The following is a 19,982-nucleotide window of genomic DNA, read 5'->3' as shown; positions in this document are numbered from 1 at the left end:
ACGGGGATTCCAGGAGATAAGCACCAAAAGCAGAATCCACAATGACATGATAGTTTAGTAAAAGTCCCATTTTTTTAAATAAAGGGCACAGAAGCTATAAGCTGTCTGCTCGCACCAAAGCGCTGCTTCATTAACAGAGGATACGGGATGAAAAAGTACCATGGCCATGTGCCAGGAGCACAAGGGGAAGCACGACTTTTGTCTCTGAAAGGACACTGGAGTATGCCCTTTGGCTCTTAATTGCCACCATGGAGGTAAGAAACTAGACCTGACTTCTGTGGATACTGTTTCCCAAAATAATTCACAGAGCACAAAACCACTCTGCATATCCACAGGAAAATCCAGAGAGAATCGCTTTTATTTCTAAAACATAATTAGCTATAATGTATCAAAGCGAACATCCAATCTGACTATATAACCATATACTCCATGTCTTGATAACTTTAAGGCTGGATTTCTACACTGTTCAAAGAACTTGGGCAAATACAGCAAGCAATTCAGGTGGATGAAAGGTTACCTTAGAGTCACAAAACCGACGATCAATTCCATGCTGGCATATTATTACAGATTTTGGCCTTTCCAGTTCAAACTCCCGGCACACCACATGGAATACAAAGCTCTGCCCCCATTCCAGAAGACATGCAAGCTGTGAGCAAGTAACAACACGGTGTCTAACAGTAAGTACACAAAATTAACTTTCAGCATTCGACAGAGAAATAAAAGAACATCACGAAAGGCTGGGAGGTGAGCAAGAATAAAAAAAAAAAACAAAAGTAACATCCTGGCTGCATTACCTTGCTTACACAGAGTCTATTTCCTGTTGCTTAAGTTTGATTTTTATTTTTGTATGCATCACAACATGCAAGTCTCTGCAGTAATTCATGGAAAACACTGTGACATTAAACGATTTCCTAAATTATTTCTTAATATAAGGAAACAGCTTTTAATATTACAGTCAGCTGAGAACTTAATTTTAAAGACAGAGATCCCCTTATTTTACCTCAAAAAATACCTCAAAATATTCTATCACCATTCAGAATTTAAACGTCAGACCTCCTTATAGATAAGTAACAAAGTTACATTTAGAAAGCATAGGAGAAAGTTGGCTAAACAGAACACTGATGAATCTCACTAGACCTGGCAATTAGCCTGCTGTTGGTTTAAGTCTTTTATATAATTAGCTCATTCATAAAGGAAATGATTCATGACTGCCTGTCTCTATTACGAGAGGGAAATGGGTTTTCTTTGGTTAGCCAAAGGAAAGGGCACTTAAAATCAGCAGTAATTTAAATGGAATTTAATACAGTTATGACTGTTCCACACAAAATCTCTCCTCCTCCCTTTAGCGTTGTCCCTTCACAAATTCTTGCAATACATCACACTACTGGAGGGAAAAAAAAAAAAAAAAACAGTCAATGAACCTGAAACAGCAAATTCAAGTTCTGCTCCATAACAGTGCTGACAACAAAAAATAAAAGAAAATAGAAATCCTGTATGAAGCATACAATTGGGAATGGCTTCGTAGGGGAAGAAAATCCTTAAGTTGCATCAAGCATTTAGAATGTTCTCTAACCTTAGAGTACTTTGAATCAATTAGTAGGTTTAATTTTGAAGCATAGAGCAGTAGAGCAAATACTACAGCTTATTTAAATCAGTGGCAGCATTCTGGGAAATAGCACCACAAAAGTCTGCATATGTAACATGAAATGTATCTGGAACCTATTCTTTAGATTTAATGTAGTTGCTTGTATGCCTTATTTTGATTTTATTTATTGCAGAAGTCTCCTAATGAAACACACATTTAATCCTAGAAAATAATGCCAATTTTTAGAGGAGTAAGAGGATGTAGAACTGGTTTTTTTTTAAATAAATAAACTAAACCGTAACTACTACATCGAATTTATGTACTTTTTTCACATCTCCGAATACACTCACAAAGCAACCTTTTTTAAAGGTCTGGCAGCCCACATCAGAAATAAGTGATCTGCCTATTGTATACTTGGAGCTGTTATTATATCTAGGAGAATAAAAGTAACATAAATGGCAAAACTACAAGGAGTTAGTGCTAAGACTGACCTAAGAAAATCCAGTACTGTGAAAGCAAACTATGTTCCAGTCGGACCAAGCATCACAATTTATGCAGTGAGCAGGATCACTGAGCTACTGGCTACTCCCCTGCTGAGGCCTGCCCATACTACAGTCCACCAAATTCTCTCATCTGCCTCCTGCTTTAAAACATGGCTTTGTCCATGGCTTTCTATGGAAAGCCAGAACTTTATTCGCAAGCTAAATTCTTGCCAGATCCTCAACTTGATATCCTTACTGCTGGCAGCATACCATGCCCACATATCTCCAAGTACTTAACCTCGGAGGGATATCAAATTGCCTTTCAGACTGCAATCACTACTGAATACTTCTTTTGTCTTCCCAGAAAGTTAACCAGCAGGGGTAATGAACCTGCACCTCCAGAAGTCAGAATCACAAACCAAAAGTAACCTCAGAGACAGCTAAGTCATCGCATACTTGAACCTTCTGAACAGATTTTCCTTTCTCCTCTTCAACACATTACCTAGTTCATAGCTGAAGCATCCCCAAACACCTGCTCTTTTTACAGAAGTACCATTTACTCTGTGATTAAACCACTTTAAGTTCATGTAGATACCGTGGATGCCCATCCAGTCGGTATCAGAGTACATTAACATACACAGATGTAACATACATGTGTTTACATGTAGTGACAACAGTACTCACTACTGATCTGTAGTGCTCTGCTACCATCACCCTTTCAAAATGCTCAAATAACACTAGACAGACACCCTGTTACACCTAAGATTTAAAATTAGTATCAGATTCAGCTCATTTGACATCTCCTACCCATTTATAGAAATGGTTAGATTCTCAAACTAAAAATTAAGTTTACTTCAGGCACAGATGCATCCAAATTCAGCTGAGATCACATACTTTCCAAAAATCCATGCTACGCTGGTTTTACAAGAAAGAAGAAAGGTAATACTTCAAAGCAAATAGTTTGCAGATGGTACCTGTGGTGCTGTAACTTTGGCTGTAAGACTTCCAGCCTGTACATCTATCAACCACGCATACTCTAAAGTATCACTTCCCAGAGGCAGACCTTCTGCTGAAAACATTGCGTGAGCACGCAGCTGCAGACCCGACAGGCTGATGTGACCCTCTCGAAGAACTTCATCCACCGCAGGTCGCTGTTAAGGACAAGTAAGTTAAAGCTAATATTTGCAAAGAATACATCAATAGGAAGTGCAAAAACTGTGTAGCCAGAGATGCTTCGTTATGCATTCATCTGCACCTCTTAAATGCTATTGACTTCTGTACAGCTAGACAGTTCCAAGACCTCTCAGCATAACCCATGTGACAACCTACATGCAAATCTAATAGGAGGAGAGGCAAGTTTATCTAACTCGTTTGTTTTCATTTCTAGCAACCATTGTCAACAGCCTTCCCTTGGTGAATGCCACACAGCAGCATCCAGACACCATCTGTTAAATATTACTGCAATAAAATACAAAGAATAGAAGAGCATGTTTAACAATGGAAGTGGTCGAGAGGTTAAAAAACACAACTTATGAAGGTTTGCTGCTACCAGAAAGCTGCCACATTATTAAAAATTTTAAAAAAAAAAGAACCCAAACAACAAACAGAGGCTGTCTTTGAAGTTGCACTTTTCACTAAAGTATTTTTTGGCTACCTAAAGCAAAGCTACTTGTTTGCAGATTGAAAAGTATTACATCTGAATTTTCCTAAGGAATGTTACTCCACCAGCCAGAGAAAAATGGAGAAAGCAAAACCAGCACAAGCACACACTAGCAGCTTGTGACCGCATGGAGGCAAGCAGTGGATTAGCCAGTAAATCAACAGCAAATCTTCTCTTCCATTCAACTCGTTATTTTGCCTGGTTTGTTTTCCACTGCCAGCAAACCCTTTGGAGTTGCTTAATGAAGAACACACAGCTACTCTTTTGATATCAACGGTGACCTATGTCTCGATTCAGAGGCTATTTCAAAATGATACGAACAGGACATACAGTACTTGCCCAGCTAGGCTCAGGGACAATTCCTGTTCTGTATACATTAGCACCATGAACTTCTCACTTTAAGGTTGAGCTAGGAAGTACTAAACAGCAGTTTTGAGATACATAATATGAATAAAGGGTCTTAAACAGCTATTTAAATACTTGGATTCCTCATAGGATAAACAAAACAAACAAACCAACCAACCTACCACAAAAAGTAACACACAAAAACCTCCTAGCAGATTTAGATAACATAACTTGAAATTCATAGGATGCAATTTTTCATTACATATAAGTTGTATGTTCAAAGTGTAATTCTCATCAGCTTCAACTGCACCTTCTGACAGCTTCATTCAATTGAAAAACAATCCAGATACTTAGCTCCTGACAAAGGCTATGAGGAAAATGGAATTTTGTCTTCCACCATGCTGTGAGTACATCCTATTTCTGCAGCTCTCTCAAAAGACAGCTCTATTAATCCCACGTACATTATGTATCTGCAATTCCTGCAACTTCACACCATCACTTTCTTCAGATTGCTATGAAAGACAATTGCAGTGTTGCAACCAAAACCCAAGACATTCAGATTCTACATTCTCATCAGGGATTTCTTCTTCACTAATCAGAGCTCAACAGAATAACATCTCAAAAATATGAGGAGTAACCTAGAACCTCTCAAGATGTCATTTAACTTTTTGCCATCAAGGAAGTTCATTATTTCTTCCAATTCCTTTATCTATTTGTCAGGCCACAGTCAGTGTTTACACTTAAGGTACTTTTTAGCTTGTGGCACACTGGATCCAAATTTGGAAAGACTAAACAAGCATCAACCAACTCCTTTCATTAGCTTACTGACATGAGAGTTAAAAAATAAAAAATAGGGTGACATCTTCATTTGTACACAGTATTCCAGTTTTCAAACACTTGAATGTGCATAAGATGAAAAATAATTTCAGTAATATTTCATGCAGGCTATTGGCAGCAATGTATTTCAGGACACAGGGATTGAAAACAATATAATCTGTAAGGCACACTCCTATACCATAGTGCTTTTAATGCAACTAACATGTGCATAAACAAAATACAGACTCCAACTATTCACTAACCTCACTGAATCAAGTCAACTTGTTGTGTTAACAAATGCCAGTTTTAAAATCCTCACCGAGCTAAATTCATCCACATCGGCAATTTTTACAAGTTTACTAAAATCAAAGTAGTATACAGCCAGCTGACAAGCCACAAAAAACACTTAATTTAATCTCATTAAGTACTTTCTGAAACACGGCTAATGACTCCCCCACCACAGGAAGACTGTATGTCCTAAATAGTATTCGGACTGTAAGATACAGATCCAACTCTGTGATGTAGTCTAATAAAAGCCATAGAGCATGTGTGAAAGCTGCAGTCGTTCTATTTACTAACACATATATTGTTTCAAAACTATATGCTTAAAAAAGTGAAATATCCAGCCACTGCACAAAATTTACATGTGTCAGTATTTACAGTATCTTTTAAAACCAAACACATAAAAAATAGTTTACTACCTGATAGTTGTCATTCAGAAACAAATTCACTGGAGACAGAACAAGCTGAAGCATTGTTTCCCTAAATCCTTTCTTCATCTCAAAACACAACCTTTCCAGGAAAGCTGTAGGGCACTCGGGACCATCTGGACTGCAATGCTAAAATAAAAATTCAACACATCTGTTTCAGAAACTAAAAATACACAGCATGGTTGATATTGTAAGATTAGAAGCAAACCTGTGAGTAGGAAGTACGCTAATTTACCTCCACGTAGATGCTCAACAAGAAGCCTGTGCAGCTTCAAAAACCTTTCAGCTGTTACACAAACAGCAATTCAAACCCATTTGGGTGAACCCAATTTTTTATTTGGAATCTTACTTGAATTTCTGGAAATCCCTCAGAACGCAGCTATACAGAGCAGAATGCACCACTAGAAGACAGTTTTGCTAATCAGCAGAGAGGTCGTAATGTTCAATCAAAAATGTTATCACACAAATCAAGTTCTTTGAGTAGAAATCGTACAAAAAGTTATCCAGTTCTGCCTCCCAGATAAGCAAAATAAATCATATCTCAACTTGTCTTAGATAGCCACAGTTTTAGTAGAGAGTATACATACATTTTGGTTCAGTACCACCCTAACTTAATGTTCCAGGGAGTTAAATTTAACTCCAGATTATGAAACTAGGAAAAAAAAATTATGAAGGAAAGTATTTTAAGATTCTAATGTACTTACCACGGGTAATCGCCCATGCACTTTGTACAAATTAACAAGCACAGTGATATCCCACGGGCGTAAGGTAAGAGGGTGAACCGGCTTGACTGAACTTTCATTTTCCTTTTTGTCATTTTCCACCCCAACAGCTGTCCACCCAGAGCTTGAAGATGTTGACAGTGACAAAACAGGGCTTGAAATAACTTCTTCAAAATCAGTGTACATGTCATCTTCTCCGAAATAATTCTCCTAGGTAAAAGAATTGTCATGAACATATGGAAAACAATTTAAGAATATACAGATAACATAACAAAACACAATCCCAATCTTCTTCTGCAGTTAGTCCTCCCTAAAATAAGCAGTATAGCTACAAGCTATAGCTGAAGAAACTCATATGCTTTTATTTTATGAAAAATGGATACCTTAGGTGAGAAAACTTAGGCCATGTGCTTTGCAGGAAAAGAGGGGGCACTCTGTAGTTCTCAAAGTACAGGTATCCTAGATGCATGCAATAAAAATAACTATTCTGAAGCACTACTACTGATATTTTTAGATAGATTTTGTGCTTTTAAAAAGAGAGAACTTTAAGAGTAAGAACACAAAACAGATTCTGCAGGAAGTCACTCTCATCCAAACTACCAAAACTTGTCATCAGCAGATTTCAGTCTTAAACATGCCTCTAAGATATTAGTTCATAAACATTTCCTCCCTCGGGTCTAAAACCCACCCTGTTTCTAAGCCACCCTGCCCCAACTGTATAAGACCAATGTAATTTTGCCAGATCCTACTAGGAAACAGAAAATACGTTACTAATTTTGTGAGGAAGGGGGGGGGATTAATTTCCTGTGGTTTATTTATTACATGCATCAGAATCAGATTTCTGATGATATGTCACCTCTTCCCCACCTTAAAATACATTTTTTTAAAAAAAGGCTAGATTCTCAAGAAGAATATTCTGAAAGGTGCAGGTGATATTTTCTTGTTAATTCAGCATGTGGGAAGTGTTGGGGACCAAGCCTTCTGTGGAACGAAATCCTTTCTGACCGAAGAGGTTACAACACAGGCACAAACGTTGCTCCTTCATTCATTTTTAGAAAGTATGTCACTCCCTTGGCCCTTCATGTCAACAGAAATATTCCAACTGTTACGAACTCCACTGGCAATTTGTGGGATGCAGACAAATGAGTACTAGACACAAGATTCAAGTGAAACAGATTTGAATCTCACTAGGTTCTTGCTCCCTCTTTCCCTTTTCTGTGCCTCATTTGCTTTCCAAAACTTCTTTGTTCCTTCCTGAGCACAGGTCTGCAGCACAAGCAAGCAAAGAGGAGTGTGCAACAAAAACCACGCAGGCAACTGCAACATACCTGCATCCACAAAGGTCTGCAGAAAAGGCAGGCTTGTTATCGGCCTTGAAATAATGACACCTGCAGACATGTAATTTTACCATCTTGTACTGAGTCTCTGAAGTATTTCTGGTGTTAGCGTGTATGAATTAAGCACTGCTCTGTGGCCGAACCAAAACACCCTCAGAAGTTAAGCAAAGTTAATGTGCTTTGCTTTTTAGCAAAGGCAAAAGATAAAGGTCAGTGCTACAATGCAGACCTTGAAATACTTTTTATAAGGCAGACCCAGCAGAGGGTGCCAAGAATCCCAGTAACTTACTCCTGGTACCTTCTGCTGGGAATGCAAAGACCTATATAAACCATTCATTCCCAGCCTGTAAGCCCTTCGCTAAGAAACACAATGCACTACAGCAAAAAAACTACCTCCCAAGCATAGAAGGCTTTACAAATGAAGCTTTCACGAGGGCATGGACAATGCCTGTCTAGGAATCTCTCCTGCATGTATTAAAAGAGATCAATGAAAACTGAAAACAATTCAACCTCAAATCAGGAAAACAAGCATAAAAACCCACCCCCTAGATATCTATTAAGATACACTGCCAGCAGAGCTGGACAAAAAAAGATGTAAACACAGTTAAAAAAATACTAAAAAAAGAACAATAAATGCACATTTTCAAAAATAAGATAGTTATCTAACTTTTCTCTTGAGATTTGGAAGATAAAAGCTAGATTTAATCTGAGAAATCTGCACCTAAAAGCATTAAATCATCACAGGCTCAAGGAATCTAACACAGCACTGTTTACATATACCTCCAGGGCAAAGAGCACTGCGGAAGTGCTGCTTGGCTTGGAAAGAACCATCTTATGAATTTATGGGCTCCGAAAGAGGAGCTCAATAAACAATTGAAACATGGCTGCATTTCCTCTGTATCAGAAGAAATAAAGTCTTCAAGATGTGACACTGGTCTAATTTTAATCCTATTCATTTTAGTGGCAACATGAAAAAATAACGAGCTTATTTGCAAGTCCTATCATCTACAAAAACTTAATATTTTCTGCTATTCATTGCCTAGGTGCAATACCTTATAAAAATACATTACTGTTACAGCATGAGTCCTGATAATCATCATCTCTCTCAGAGAATTCCTCATCCTCTGACCCAAAATGAAAGCCTCCAGAAGCATAACCTTAGCTTACATCTGCGCACGTAAACAAAAAACAAAACCCCCAAACAAACAAAAAACAAAACAAAAACTCCCACCAAATAAATACCCCAACCACAAAAATCCAATCAAACCCAAAGTATTTCACTGTTAGTCAAATAGAGGCAACATGTTCAATTGTCTCCGCTTTTGTCACAACAAGGCAGCATGAGGGAGGTAGAAAGAAATTAAATTGTTTTCAGCCCCCTGAAGATCAGTAACGGAAGAGAACACAACATAAGCAACACCAACAAACATTTAACAGAGCAACATCAAGAAAAAGATGAAAAATTCCTCTTAATATTGATTGAAGTAGCTTTTTAAATTCAACTTATTCTCATGTCCTTCCCCCTTCCCCTCCATGATCCTAACTCCAGAAATTTCACATTACCTAATAAAAACAAACAAACCATTAAGACACTCTGCAGAACTTAAAATGCACTAAAAGCATGGATTATGACATATCTCTGTATAAAAATGTTTGTTAATATCAGCTCTAGTCATAATAATGGATTTTTTTTTGGTTTTTTGGTGTCCCCCCCCCTTTTTTTTTTTCACTACTGCAAAAGTCAAAGAAGAAATTTTCTGCACATGGAGTGCAAAACATACACTGTTCCTTGAAAGAAAATTATGCCAATATGCATCTACATATATATATACACACACACATAGGAAGTCTTTTCATAAGCCTATGCCAACTGAATTCATCCCAGCTACCACCAAATGAAATAATTCCAAACTAGTACTTACAGAAAGTTTTCACCTAAATCCACGTAATCTGCAGAATTCTGATTTTCCATTTCAAACAAATTATTTCCCTTTTCTACCCACGGACACCCATGATTTTTACAGCTTGTGTTCCTATGCCCACCTTTATGGAGAGAAAGGCTTTCAGCAGGGGTCCATACAGGGTTATCTGGGAATCCGGGGAGAGCTCCAGTTCCACATGAAGCTTATCCGGGGGCAGCTCGGAGGGATCAAGGGGAAGGCGGGCTGAAGCTGTGGGAGATGAAATCACACTGTCAGCCGTCTTCTGCGATGGCCTTAGCACTGACAACATGGTTTCTTCCATTTCTGACACTTTGGAGCAAAACAAAGAAGAGAAGAGGTTTTGATTACAAGTTAGGCTCCTGATGGACAAAATTCTGCAAATATGAATGTGTATTCGATATACAACTTTTTGCAGCTTTCTCATTTGGATTGTACAATTACGCTGACATGTCTATGTTACAGACAGAACTGGTTTCTCATATCTAGTAACTACGGAAGATGGGAAAATATAGAATATTTTAGTCAATGTTAAATATGCAAGAGGAAAAATAATTCTTCGCGTTCTGAAAAAAAATTCAATTTCCTTATCTTGCTTTTCAAGTTAAACAAAGAGATGCTTTCATTTCAGTGTAGCAGATTTCCCAAAACACACAGTTATTGCAGAAAAAACAAAAGTGAATAAACAGGAAAGATGCAAAAGTCGTATTAAAAACCTATTCTGAACCAGTAGCTCTTTAGGCCAAAATTTCTTCTCAAACAACTCAATTACTCTAGTCACAAAACAGTTTGGAAATTCAAGTCTTATTTTTTATCCCTTCTTTTTATTTGGAGATAGGGAGAAGAAAGCACTTTGTCTTTTTTAAGTGAAGAAAGGCAACAAGAAGGAAGTGAGTAACTGCAAGTGCTTCGGAGATGTAAAGCGCTTGCTGGGAAATGAAGAACTCTATGAGAAAACCACACAAAATTGATGCTCCGGATGGAGAAAGATTTCAGGTGCCAGTTTAACTGGAAGAACCAGTGCATACAGAACTACAGTGAATACACACCTGTAGCTGGAAAACCTTCAAGGCTTTAACTTACCGTTATTGTCTACAATGCTCGCTCAGTGCTTGCATTATGTTTTATTTTATAAATACGCTAAATGCTGCAGTGAGATGACCACTTTTTTGTAAGCTGCATCTCTTGTAATGCAACATATTTGTTTCTTACAGACTTAGAAGAGTTCCATTGATTGACCCAAAACAAAATGCAAATGTTGATGCTGTAACAAACACATTCTACCAGCAGCACAGAAGTGAGCTGGACTGTTCTGGATTACTCACTGAAGGAAGCTGCAGATGAAACTACCTGGGTATGTAGAAACTTTCAAATGCAGGTTAAATTGCTACAATTACAAGTAAATGTTTTCAGCTTTGAAGTATGCACATTTGACACAAGCTGACAGTCTCACAAGAGCACTTAATGAACATCTGCAAGATGAATCTTATTTTTTCTGCTTCATCCTCTAAAATTTCAGTTCTTTGAGATTTGAATTGTTGGAACTCAAAACCTAAAAATGCTATTCAGCATGTCTTCCAACACCTGCTGATCGAGGCCCATTCGAATTAGCCCTCATTATTCTTCTAATACCTCTCCTTCATCAGTTCTTCCAGCATCTCAACCTGAAAGACTTCTATGCAACCTCATAACTTCCCAAACACCTCCCTCTGCATTTAAAAAAACTTACTTCTGTCTCTGTGTTTAAGTATTTTATAACTTTTTTTTGCAAGCACATACTTACAGAATATTTCTTACTTAGAAATACTGTTTAGACATTTAAAATATTTTATCTTTAGAACTCAGTGTTAGACTGAACAGTCTAACACATGTATCTGATGGCCACAGCTCACTTCAACAGTGCCAACTACAATGAAATCTCAAGTTTCATATCCATAAGGGTAAGACAGAGTTATTATATCTCAGATATAGTGTACTTGAACATATCAATCATAAGACAACATCCAAAGGAGAAAAGCTTGAAATGGTAAATAGTATGATACCATCAAAAATTACTTCACATTTAATATACAAAGTGATATTTTGTATTATGCAACAACCCATTTAAGAGATCCACTTTGTTAAGGACAAGGAGAAGTGGATCACAGACAGTATCCTCTTTTTACATGGGGAACTGGGACACACTCTGAAATTTGCATCACGAAACATTGTCAGTTTTTAAATCAAACCTGGTGCATTCTAAAGACTAGCATTCTCCCATGTGACATGTAGTAGTAGTTCAGTCCAAAACTCATTTCTGCAAATTTAAGCAGTTTGATCCAACAAAGTCACAGCAGTTCCTGAAATGAAACATGCTAACAAGAACAAGTGACACTTACAGGATTGTTTTAACTGCTCATCTGCCTTCTGAGGATAAATCGGGTGCCAAGAGTAGTCAATTGTAAACACAACACTCGGGACTGTCCAGCATTCAACCCATCCAGCCCTTTCAAAAAGAAACATCACACTTTAAATTAAAGTAGAACAGTTTCATTAAATATCTTCCTCAAACATATGAGGTTGCTTTCATCACAAACAAAGTAAGTAAATATGAAAAGCCAGTATCAAGACATATATATATACATATATCACAATAAAACTCACTCTTCTTGAGTAATGTTCCTCCATTTGGGTTTGCCTGTTTTTTGACCACTTTGACATTCAGCAGAAATACAAGATTCGGGACTTATTTTATTAGGCTGACAATCTTTCACCAGCATAAAAAGGGAGTATTTACTAGGATGACAATCTGGTAGATACAAATGAAGATCAACATCTTCTCCCTAAAATCAAACATTAGTAACAGAAAAGTTAATTTACATTCACATTATGCATAATGCTCATGTTATTTGCATGTTCATATGCGCCATCACCTTCCCTTTACAAGCAAAGTGAGGCAAGAAATCTCAGTTTTCACGTGATTGCTGGCCACAGCACTCCCTGTTTCCTAGTGCAATGCCAAGAGCTCTGTAGTTCTGAACAGTTACAAGTTCAGTAACTTGCACATAATAACACACCATAGCAATCTGTAAAACACAGGGGCATGGTTTTTAGTGACTACTGCTCTTCCGTTGTTCAAGCCATATACAACCAAAAGTTAAGTGACAGGCCCAAGGCTATCTTACATCTCAACTAAAACATACTTTTAAAAAAAATAATTAGATAAAACATTGCTTTCTTTGCTATCAAATTGCAGAAAATTACCAACATCACCATCAACTAGTTTTTTTATTTTTAGCAGCAGTAAATTGTTTCTATTTTAGGGAAGATAAGTAGTACACTCTTTCAAAGAATTAACTGTGTCTGCTAAAAACACTTTATCATCTTTATTTATTCTACAGAAACTCCTAAAAAAAATCTGGAAGATGGCTTTCCAAAATGGTTGGGGGTACTCACTCCAGTATCTGATCTTTACCTTTGAACACACATTAGAATTCCACATTTTCTAAATAAATGGGAACAGACTTCCAAGCGATAAAATACATACACAGACACACAGAGCATAAGCATATATAGTAAATACACATACTAAATGTGTGTCTATATGTATGTATGAAGCATATGTGCATATATATTTCTAAAATGTATTTTTAAATGTGTGTGTGTATATATATATGTATATGTAAGTTAGAACAGCCTATGATTGGATGCTTCATATAAGCAACAGAAACCATTCACCTCTGGGTTGCTTAAGGAAAAATTTCTATGAACAGGAAGTGAGAGTTATTTTTCTTTCAGGAAAGAGTTTATTCAAAATTTCCTAACTGAAAAAGGTAGGAAAACTATCTCACATTTAGAAGACAAAAGGGGCAAGGAGGGAAGAACTTACCCTTAAAGAGAATCTAGTATTGCATACGGTTGGAACAAAGTCAGTGAACGGCAGAGAGAAAACAATATTCAATGTTTCTCCACAAGCTGCTAGATAAACTGGGAGAGAAGAGGCAAAATATATATTTAAAAAATCTGTCAATATTACTGCCTATGTTGTTCTTAGGCAAATTATCAAACACAGGTAAAAATAATGAAAAGACATTCAAGAATTCATGACAGGAATTGCCATTTGAAGTATTGTGTATTTAGAGTACATCGTAATAAATTACTCTGAAAGTATTTATTCCGTACAGCTTGTCCTTTTTAGAAAGACACTGTACTTGGCAAAATGAAATTGCAAGCAGATAATAAAAACAACTGTAACTAATATCTTGCAATTTATTGCTTCACACATCAGTGTCTGGACAAGAAAACACATATCAAAAGTTCCTCAGGCTTCTGATGAAGCAGTGAGCCTTATTTTTTAACTAGAACACAATTTCATGATTTTTAATCCACCATCCTCTTCATATGTTGAAATTGTAAGACTAGTGCAGTGTAGACCGCTGCATGTTAAACAAAGTTTTGGCATTCTGAAATGTGCCTCTTAGTTATGTTTAGAATTAGCACCATTATCTGCTATTCCGAAACAACCAGGAAACAGACATTTCTAGTTATACAGAGGTCAAATGGTATTTTTCTAACATTACTTAGAAATATTTATTCCCGAGCAAATGTTTTCACTTAGCTTACTGAATATATGTCAAAACCTCAGAGCTGCTCTCTGCAAACTGTTGTACTAAATCAAAGATTCAAAGGGTTTTGAAAAATGAGCGCTAAAACATGATCTAGAACTGCACTCTCCCCCAAAAAGGTATGCATTTGTACAAAGCAACTTAGAACTTAACAACAGTTTTAGGAAGGTTTATACACATCAACAGTAGCAAAACGGGTAGTTATCACTGAACACATTTTTCTAGTACAAATTTTGTAATTCTTGTACTCTCACTCTGTATATATATACATTTTATACATTTTTTTTGTAGTATGTACTCCCAAATAAACAAAAAAGTAATCTCACCGTTCTCTTGTTGTTTGGTGGAACAGTCAATCCAGTTATGCTGATTTGCTGCCCAAATCATTTCAAATTGATGAAACATGACTTTGAAGTTCCACATATATGGAACAAATGAAAAAATATCAGGTGCGCTATCACTGGACCAGTCTTGGATCAAATCTAAACCCACATAAAGTAATAAAAGGCAAGTTAGTAGCAATCAAGTGAGAGACTTCTTAAGTTTTTGGCTTTTCATAAATTGTAAATCTCAACCATTTCCTCCTATACAGAAAGAAGAAAATGAGAACAACACAGAGTATGTATTTCTCAGGCAGATATTCCACAAATACTTGCTGTGAATCCATCTCCCATTTCTCCCCTCTTTTTTAAGTTGGAAAGCCATAGGTTTAATTAAGTTTACTAGTTTTGTTTTGTGCAGTAGCGAAGTTACACATTGACCTAAAAGCACTGAACAACCGACTGCTTTCCTTTAGTTCTCTGCTCTGATACTCTGAATGTGTACATTAGTAATATTTTCTAATGCAGCAAAACAATGTTGTAGAAGTTCAGGTTTGCTCTGAGCAGACTGGTAGGCTACGCTGTGTACTGCAGTGCTATACAGATAATGGCTCCAGCTTCACCAGGAGGATAACTATTAGCATGGCACTATGCCTGCACTAATTAATCCTTCCTCTCAGCAGGGCTAATTAGCCAAGGCCATGTCACATTGATGGGGCTATATTCCTTCCATTATTGCAGCTGGAATGTTCAGCAACAGTTTGGTGATGCTGTGTCACGTTGTACTGCCTTGTGCATAAGTATTCTTCCTCACAGACAAAATCCTAAGGAGCAAATTCCTTTGTCTCATCATCCCTCAGCCACAGGGACACAACAGTTGAAAATCAGTCAGCCAAGGAGAGAGATATCAGAGAAATCAACATCCTAGGTGACAAATATTAAACAAATTAATAGCTCTGACAGAAACAAATTCATCTGAAATTTAAGATCACTTAACGTAACTGCAGATCAAATTTAGTTTAGATGTCAGAAAATTATATTATTCAGTATCTCTACACAAATGTAAGAATACCATGGACTTAAACACCTGTGGGCAACAGAAAACATCAGGAACTTTGTCCTCAGAAGCAATCTATTGTACAAAATTTGAAAAGAGAGTCTAAAAAAACCCAATAGTTAATTTGATATATAACTTATTAGTAAAGAAGTTACCTGCAAAGAAGCTTTTCTGAGCAAAGATAAAATGATAGGTTGCTTTATAAACCTCAAGTTCACATTGCCATGTCTGTGGCATGTTCCATATCCGCGGATAGCTGGCATTAATATGAAACTGTGAACAAGATATTAAAGCATCAGTATTACTTGAAAAGATGACAGTGCCTGACCCTGTAGCTCAGCAGTTTTCACATATGTACTCTGATGAATAATTAAAACTGTTTTCCCACTGGGATGAACAGAAGGCCTCTCCAGTTCCTTAATAATTTAATCTCTCATTCTCTGCTTGAAGGTCAAGTGTTAGTGTATTCATTTATCTGGAAAGGTATACTCTGAACTTCTCATACATCTATTGCAGCAGACATACCAAGCAATTTATAAGCCAATGCTTTCATTAAAAGCATCACTTTTCACAATACACTAAAAATAAAATCCCTGAGAATACAATATTTTTCAAGCATTGATACAATGCTCAAATTTAAACATTAAAAACATCACTCTAATAACGTCATTTAAAATCCAGAGAAAGATAACCTACAGATTTACAATACTGCAGAAGTAAAATACTAGGCAAACAAAGGAATAATGCAGTATTAAATCTTTCTCAAGTACTTTCAAGTACTTACGCACACATATTCTGTAGCACAGCTAGCGAGTGTAAGGTAAAGCTTATATGAACACACAGCTACATAGTAAGCAAGGCAAGATTTGTAAGTGGTAATGCAATCTCTCCACTGCTTTCAAAACACATATAACTTGGTATATAAATTATTTAAGTCTCTGAAAGTTACATGTGCATAGTTAAGTGTGTATATATAAGCTCCTTACATATCAAGACCTTGCAAAATGCATTCAAAAGGCATATTTCTGTATTGTTTAAGAACCTGAAGAACTGCTCAACAGATAAATAAATATGTTCTTTAGTAAAAATTCTCTGGAGACCAAAGCTTTATGCTTATTAATACAAACTTACAGCTAGCATTTCAGCTTCTAAAAGAGTCCGGTACTGCATACTGCTGGTGGCATCAACATGTAGAAGCTGCCCTTTAATTGTAGGTGAATAGCCTAGCAAACAAAAGACATAAAACATAACCATTCAGACATAAGAGTTACACAGATATTTGTATAATTTTCACTAGTGATTTCAGCAGTCCACCAACAATCAAGAAATATCACGATGGAAATTAATACTAGAATAATTCTGTCCTCTACTGTTTGTCAATGAAGAGCTTAACATCTTCTGCCTTCATGTAGGGGGGATGACAAAAGTCATCTTGCTCGGCCTGGAAACGCTTAGGTTCTGGAGGTCTGAGTTTAACTTGCAGAATAGAGCTCAAATATGCCATACAGAATCAAGAGAACAAACAATTTAGCAAAGGGCTTCAAACCAACCAACAAGACAAGTAAATGCAAGGAGCATACCCGTAACTTTATGTTTATCTCCACCTTGGATTTTGCGGTTTGTTTTGTTTAAGTGAACTACTATTAAATTAGTTTTCATAATGCATTTCTCAGCATGATTCAACTACTACACTAATCCTACTGAAGAAGTCTTCCTGCTCTGGGTTGACAATGTATCAGTAATCTGCTTCAGTAGACACATAACTAAATGATACACTGTCTAGTAGTTAAGGTATCTGTGTTTCCTAACCCAAGTAAAACATGGAAGTAACTTAACTTAAATATGTACATGCTTTAATACCTTGCAATGAAATGTACAAGGAAATACTTTTTGTTCCTTTACATAAGAAAATACATCTCAGTCACACAGGGAAAAACATTACAAGACATTCACACACAGATAGGACTTAAGATAACTGCTCAGGAAAAACATCAGGAAAACAAATTAAGCTTAGTCTTAACTCACCATTTTCACCTACTGTCATGGGAATATTTATTTCCAAATACGATCCTGCACCAACATTTACATGTACAGCATTAGTTTCCTGTATTGCAAGAAAGGAAAAAAGTCACATTAACCAGTGTATTTTATGCTTCTGGCTATCATTACCCATACCTGGATTAAGGCACCTGGTGACTAAAGCCTGTCTTGCCTTCATAAAAATTACTAATGAACTGTCTGAGTTCACTGATACCAAAACCCACCATTTTTAGGCTTAACAAATTCTGACTTAGGTCCACCAATAGAAACAGCATAAGATATTCTAATCCAATGCCTGAGAAGTCAGATGCATATGTATTTCTAACACTGCGCTTTCCAACCCTTTCACTCACACACACACACAAAAAAAAGAAAAAACAGGTGTACAATGAGGTCACACTATATCCCATTTATAAGAGTAGCAACAGTAGAAAGAAAACTCCAAACCCCTACAGGTCTTTTGCTCCCCCCAGTATAATCTCTCCAGTAATATCAGATATTCATCCAATATCAGAAGATATTATCTTTTCATCATGGTGAGCTTCATCGTAATGGAAGACTGCACAGGAAATGTCCAGACCATGAATTCCCAAGAGTGTAGGAGCTGGCATCCTCCATCTCCTCTGGTACAAGACCTATATTACACCTCAGACAATATTTCTCTTTGAAGAGTTTCCTCATAATTATGGAAGACTAAAACCAAAATTGCCTAGCTTTTAAAACCACAGTTCTGTAATACACACCTGAGACAAGTGAAAATACGCACAATCTAAAAGTACTGTGTTATCACAGTAGACTATTTTCTATGTAATTTTTCATTATTTACCCTATTTTTGGTAAAAAGCAAATCAATGGTGGCATCTGCAATAATGTTCATCCGCAGTTCAAAAGCGAGAATCTGTCTTGGTTTTCCAGGCTGAGCAATTTCTGAGACTTTCATAACTTGGTAGTCTGGTGGGAAGAAAAACTTCCACAAGCAATCCCTAGTGGAGAAGAAGAAAAAATACTAAACAAACAAAACAACAACAAAAACCCAACAGTTTTTATTCACAGAAGAAATAGAGATAAATATTTACACATATTTATGCATCTATTTGGTTCACTTAATTATTTCCCAGTTAGCTGAGTTTTTAGACAACCACTGAATGTGATAAGAAGGAATGTTTCTTTAAAGACTGCATCATGGGAGCCTTCCAACTCATTATTGAAATCTCCAGAAGTTTCAATGACAAGAAGTGACTTTTGAATAAAAGCCATAAATGGACAGACCATAAATGATTTAGAACAAAAATATTTTAATTCAGATGGCAAACAAGCTATGTTTTTCTTCTTATTCCTAATCTTTGGTTTACAAATCTGCTACAAAAACATAGTAGGAAGTAATCTGTTTACGCTTTGGTTTGTGCATAAATAATTGATGTAATGCCCAGAAATAAACAAAATACAAAATTTTAGGACCTCAGAATGGGAGTGAAGCCTACATTTCTGCAGACTTGTAGCTGAACAGGCAACTACATCAAAGGAAAGCTACAGCAATGAAGCACTGACAGCATAACTCATATAGGTCTCAAGGGGGTGGAAGTATGTCTTTAAGGAGGGCAGCAGTTTCCTGCACCCAGCAGCTGACCCTTAAGGCAGCTTAAAGTTTGGGGGAAAAACAAAAACAAAAAAACCAACAACCACCACACACTGTCAAAATCCTGGGGAAACCCAAGATTTTATTGCATAATACATTAAAGATCGGTATTTGTAGAACCCCTTACATGAATTGAGAGTACACAGAACACCTACAGATCAGTGCTTCCAAAATGCTCAGGTGCTTTCCAAAATTCTATTTTCTATCCATGGCACAATGTGAAAGCATTCTCAGGTATGTATCTGTGAACTCTACGCACTCTGCATAGGCACTAAACTGCCTTCTACCTAGACAGTTAAAATTACAAAAAGCATACTATCATAGAGCGAGCTTTCTTGGTAGTATTAAAAATATCATTAATGATTCACCAACTTCAAGTTCCTAGAAAAGCACTGTTCTGGAAACTGACATTTTCTCTTCAGTTCTCTAAGACACTGCCATATCTAATGACTACGCTTTGGTCTGCCATCCTCACACTCCTAAGAGACAGTTAATCGTAACAGTTTCACAGGAGAATTAATGGAGGCCAAGAGAAGTATCAATCTGTAATTAATAGGGGAAAAAGAGGGAAAGCACTGAGTATGTCACTTTTACTTAATAGTTCTTCACTCTCCAAACAACCTACTGTCTCCACCAGAAATACTCATGTGCAAAACACTGAGGGCTAAGCAAAGAACAGTAGTAGAGTTCTGGCCTAATATTTTGTCACTAAAATATCTAGATAGTAA

The 19,982-nt window shown here is 36.7% G+C and overlaps 1 protein-coding gene across 12 annotated transcripts in view; it reads right to left on the bottom strand.

Moving 5' to 3' along the window:
* BLTP1 (bridge-like lipid transfer protein family member 1) overlaps positions 1–19,982 on the bottom strand; it is a 125,014-nt gene that overhangs the window by 76,117 nt on the left and 28,915 nt on the right. For 11 of the 12 annotated variants that reach the window (XM_056358447.1, XM_056358456.1, XM_056358513.1 and 8 more), the window contains exons 11-23: positions 18,445–18,601; positions 17,604–17,682; positions 16,710–16,801; positions 15,734–15,851; positions 14,528–14,683; positions 13,466–13,563; positions 12,241–12,419; positions 11,976–12,082; positions 9,701–9,909; positions 6,303–6,530; positions 5,590–5,727; positions 3,042–3,218; positions 518–646 (exon numbers count right to left, since the gene is read on the bottom strand). In XM_056358447.1, coding sequence (XP_056214422.1) covers positions 518–646; positions 3,042–3,218; positions 5,590–5,727; positions 6,303–6,530; positions 9,701–9,909; positions 11,976–12,082; positions 12,241–12,419; positions 13,466–13,563; positions 14,528–14,683; positions 15,734–15,851; positions 16,710–16,801; positions 17,604–17,682; positions 18,445–18,601 — 1,867 coding nt within the window. The remainder of the gene's footprint in view (positions 1–517; positions 647–3,041; positions 3,219–5,589; positions 5,728–6,302; positions 6,531–9,700; positions 9,910–11,975; positions 12,083–12,240; positions 12,420–13,465; positions 13,564–14,527; positions 14,684–15,733; positions 15,852–16,709; positions 16,802–17,603; positions 17,683–18,444; positions 18,602–19,982) is intronic. The other variant, XM_056358504.1, reaches the window with a different exon arrangement.

Source organism: Falco biarmicus, chromosome 1 (genome assembly GCF_023638135.1).
Source record: "Falco biarmicus isolate bFalBia1 chromosome 1, bFalBia1.pri, whole genome shotgun sequence".
Taxonomy (NCBI): Eukaryota; Metazoa; Chordata; class Aves; order Falconiformes; family Falconidae; genus Falco; species Falco biarmicus.
The sequence above is the reverse complement of the archived record's forward strand: the minus strand, read 5'-3'. Positions and strand labels throughout refer to the sequence as shown.